Below are 4,763 nucleotides of genomic sequence, written 5' to 3'. Positions count from 1 at the left end.
TACACTCTTACTACTCACCACTTCTTGCTTACACATTACTTTTATTTTCAACATTTTCTTTCTTTGCTCTTCACTATTACAAACGATCATCAAATCTCAATTGTTTAACACGTTTGCAATATTAATTTCTCCAACTACTCTCCTCAACTCTCTCGTTGATAAAATTGGACTTACCTTTTGTATTCCACCATCCTCTTTAAATTTCAATATTAACTTCAACTCATCCAAATTTACACTACTTACCTCCTGTTCATTTCCATTCTCACCTGAACTTCTTACCTCTATCTGTTTTTTTTATTTTCTTTGTACCTACATCTTCCCTTATGTCTATATTCCTCTTTTCTCCTGTCTTTCCTAATTCCATTTGATCATCTTCCACATCCGTATCATCAACACTAGCTGTCTCTGGTCCATTTCCATTATAATTTTTCTTATATTTTGACATAATCGATTTCGCTGCATTTGCCGCCATCCAGCAAAACCTTGCCGATTATTGTTTGCTCTCTCGCGCCACACCAGACCAAAGCGGAAGTGACGTCCCCTCTCGAACTGACTCGTTAATGGGTTTTTTGGCTTATATCTGGTAGCCACCATGTAATAGTGCTCTCAAGCGCCTCCTAGTGGTATTACATTTGTATAAAGTCTTAAGTGTCAGTTCATTAGTCATAAATGGATTTTATATTTAACGTGTCAAATAAAATAAAAAACACAATTTAGTCGGGTCCCTAGGTTCTTGTCAACCCTGTTACTTGTTACGAAAACACCTCTTTATAGATAATGGACTGTTCCAAAAGTTGCATCAGTTCCAGGAAGTGACATCATCTGACTTTCATGAAGTGTTCTCTTCTTTTAATTAATTTTCTTTGAGTTTATGTAATGTCTGAAAGACAGGGACACTTTCATTGTGTCAAAAAGTTATTTGTACATATTTAAAAATGTACATATATGATAATATTTAAGCCTCTCATTTAGGCATGAAAGTGGTGTCATTACCTATACCTCATGGCTAATAATGGCTGCCAATAACCTCTTTCGTCAACCCTGTAACCATTCCAGGGTAAGACACAAGTACGCTTTTGTGTGTCTTACCCAGGTTGTATACTCAAGAAGGGTTAAATCAACGGCAACTGGACTTGGTACGTCCATATTTGAAGATATTGCCTCTCTATATCTTCCACAGTATATCAGATTTGTTCTATACATGTATTTAAAACCTTTTCAAAAAGTAATTAATATGTCGGTAACAGGGTTGACCATAAACACACATTGAAATTGGTTATATGAAAAAAATAAGATAGCCTGAGACACGGCACATTTTCCTGAGAGTTAAGGATCTACTTCATCCAAAAAGGGGCTTAAAGATTTTCAAAACGGTACTTTAAAAATCAAACATTAAAAGTGGGAAATGGCAAATTTTTGTATAATGACTCCTCAGATGTCAGAAAAAGCTTTACTTTACATGTTCAACAAAACAATTTTTGTGTTATGGTTTAAAATTATGCATTTTCAAAGTGTATAAAAAAATATGTTGAACTTTTTTTTTTTTTTTTTTTGCAACAATAGGTTGCAGTTTTATCAGAAGGTTTTGTGTTACAAGAGTTTTGCCCACCATGCTGCACAGCCCGTTTTAAGAATTCTAGAAGTTTGTGCACTCTATGCAAACCAAACACAGCAGAGAGGTCTCCAGAGACAGTGTTTTATACTATAAAAAAAAAGCTTGTACTGCCGACTCTTCTTAAACACAGCACAAGTAGAGCTAATTCAATCCGCATTCGCACATTGTTTGAAGAGAAAGTGATGGTTATTTGAGATCATATCACAGAAGGTATTTCTGGTAATGCAACTGCATGTATTGTACTTTATATTCACATGATGTATTATTTAAAACATTGTGGTTATCTGAAGCTGATAACCATTAAAACTTTTTATTTTTAGGATACATAAAGATCATATTACCTTTTTCTGTTCTCATCCTCAGGTCAACTAATTAAATCTTTGCTTAATGGAAAATGGAACATACTTTTACTTGATGTTGTTTGAAAATATGGGGTACATAAGATATGCTTTCTTCGGTTTGGGATTTATTCTATATTGTGCTATTGTATTCTTTAATGCCCTTATTATTCTTGCAATTTTTTTCGAAAGGACATTGCACCAACCCATGTACATTCTGATTTCATGTTTATCCGTCAACTCTGTGTTTGGAACAGCTGCTTTTTTCCCAAGATTACTGACAGACTTGCTGTCTGATACAAACTCAGTCTCCCGTGCCGCATGTATTTTACAGGCTTTTGTCATTTATTCATATGCATCAAATGAATACACAATCTTAATGTTAATGGCATTTGACAGGTATGTGGCAATCAGTAAACCCTTACAATACAACAACATAATGACCCCCAGGATGTTATCTGTTTTGATATCTATAAGTTGTGTTTATCCAATGCTTTGTTATGGTATTGCTTGTATATTAAATGCCAGACTCACGATGTGTGGTAACAAACTGTGGAAGGTGTACTGTCACAACTGGGAAATTGTCAAGCTTTCTTGTGCAAACACTATTGTTAATAATGTTTTTGGCTTGTTCATATTGACCACAACTCTTATCATGCCTTTAAGTTTTATATTATACTCTTATGTTAAAATTCTTATCATTTGTAGAAAAAGCTCACTAGATTTCAGGAGAAAAGCATATCAAACTTGTATTCCACACATAGTGATCCTCTTAAATTTCTCAGTAGCTATATTTTGCGAGGTCATTTTGAGTCGGGTTCCAACTTTGGAACTCCCTATTGGGCTGTCAATCATTATTTCATTAGAGTTTCTCATTGTACCACCTATACTGAACCCTGTTGTTTATGGTTTGAAATTTCCAGAAATTCGCAAAAAAATTATATGGAGTATAAAATCTTGCAAATAGCTGTAACAGAAACTGCACAGAATGTTAACAAAGTTCAATGATTGTATGGTTTTATTTGAGAAATTATGTAATCATGATGTACATCAAATTTTATGAAACTGTGAATTTGAGACTTTGCATTTTACTGTAAATATTTGCCACAACTATACATTTATATTATATATTATTCATTGTTTAGCCTGTTGCTGGAGTGCTGAAGTGCTGTCAAATGATTAATGGCAATTGTAGGAGCCATATTTGAGTTTATTTTTTGGTTTCATAATTTACTTATAGTTGTCTTTTCTGTTGCATTTGAGTAGTATATCTTCCACAGCCAGGAGAAGGCGCTATCATATAAATTGGAGCGTTCAGAGCATGACGAGGAGAAGGCGTGCCAGCAGATACAGTCTTTGACCTCGGCCTGGATCTGTGTTGCAGGAGCTTTTGCTTATAGGAGAAAGCTAAACTCCAAGCTCTACAAAGGAATATTTAAAGTAATTTAAATCAGTTCACATTTTTTGTTTTGTACTTTGTTTATTTGCAATAAAAATCAACAAACATTCCATGACAACACTTGGATTTTCTTGGATTCGGGCTGTGAGTCTGACCCTGTACGCGCATTCTCCAGGTGGTTGGAACAATAACAGGGGGTTACAGGGAAAACCCAACATTGTTTTTTGCCATTACAGCAATTAATCACATAAAAAAACTAATAAAAGTTTTTGTTTACATACTAAATGTGTGTACTATATATATATATATATATATATATATATATATATATATATATATATATATATATATATATTTAAGAATATATTGTTATGTAATTTATTAATTTTTATATATAATAGAAAATATAATAATACAAATATGTAAATGTGTATATATATATATATATATATATATATATATATATATATAAATATATAAAAATGTAATAATCAAATTAATCGAGCTTGCAATAACTGTTGTACATGGAAGAAGCTCCGGGCAGATGATGTATGAGGACGGCTTTGCGCATACGATGTTCTGAAAGCGGAAGCACAATGGAGAGATAAAAACAAGAATTTGTAAAAAAAAAATGTCAGAGGATTTCGGTATAAGCCAAGTGAAGACTGGTTTTCCTTTGCTAAAATATGTCATCCTCCCAGAGCTGCTTCCGTGTACAACTGTTGGCGCAAGCTACATTAAAGTTATTTTATTTACTATTTATTATTAATGTTTTGAATATGTATATTTAAAAAGAAAAGATGCATCGATTCACAGTGAGAGACACTTTTTATTAAGAATGGGCGATTTGTATTTGTATTATATCTTTTTTTGACATCTTCTGTACGTCCGATTTAGACATTCACAGAACTTCCTTACAACGTAAAAAATTAGTTCAAAAGTAGTCAGTATAAATATTTTCAACATCATTTAAGGTTCATTTAGGCATAACTTGTACTGTTTCTGGACCAAATCAACACTCTCAGGATGCGTTAGATTTAGACTCATGTTATTTCAATGTAATTTCCAGACACTGTGTTTGTCCCAAAATCAAGAAAATAAAATAATCTTTATGAAATAATGAAATAACTGATGATTGAGCATGTGGTAAAATCAACTGCAAATCAAAGACATTAAATCTCTGAAGATCTCAGCAGAGAGGGATCAAACATCTCCACAAACATGGAATCATTAGATTGACTTTATGTATGTCAGACATATAGATAAGCTCTTATTGAGAATTAACAGAGGTTTAAATGTTGATATTTGATTCATTTGAAGTCACCATTGTGGTGGACAGTGTTTTGTTTAGTTGGGATCTTTGTCCAGCTACTTTTTTGATTAGCCTGTTTCTGACTGTTGTAACTGTGTT

At 32.9% G+C, this 4,763-nt stretch overlaps 1 protein-coding gene across 1 annotated transcript; it reads left to right on the top strand.

Moving 5' to 3' along the window:
- The first annotated feature begins 2,002 nt into the window (after positions 1 to 2,002).
- Positions 2,003 to 2,920, top strand: LOC113115571 (putative gustatory receptor clone PTE03). Its single transcript, XM_026283147.1, has one exon. It carries the CDS (start codon positions 2,003 to 2,005, stop codon positions 2,918 to 2,920), a length of 918 nt encoding a protein of 305 aa, XP_026138932.1.
- The last annotated feature ends 1,843 nt before the right edge of the window (positions 2,921 to 4,763 follow it).

Source organism: Carassius auratus, chromosome 15 (assembly GCF_003368295.1).
Source record: "Carassius auratus strain Wakin chromosome 15, ASM336829v1, whole genome shotgun sequence".
NCBI classification, from domain to species: Eukaryota; Metazoa; Chordata; class Actinopteri; order Cypriniformes; family Cyprinidae; genus Carassius; species Carassius auratus.
The sequence above is the reverse complement of the archived record's forward strand: the minus strand, read 5'-3'. Positions and strand labels throughout refer to the sequence as shown.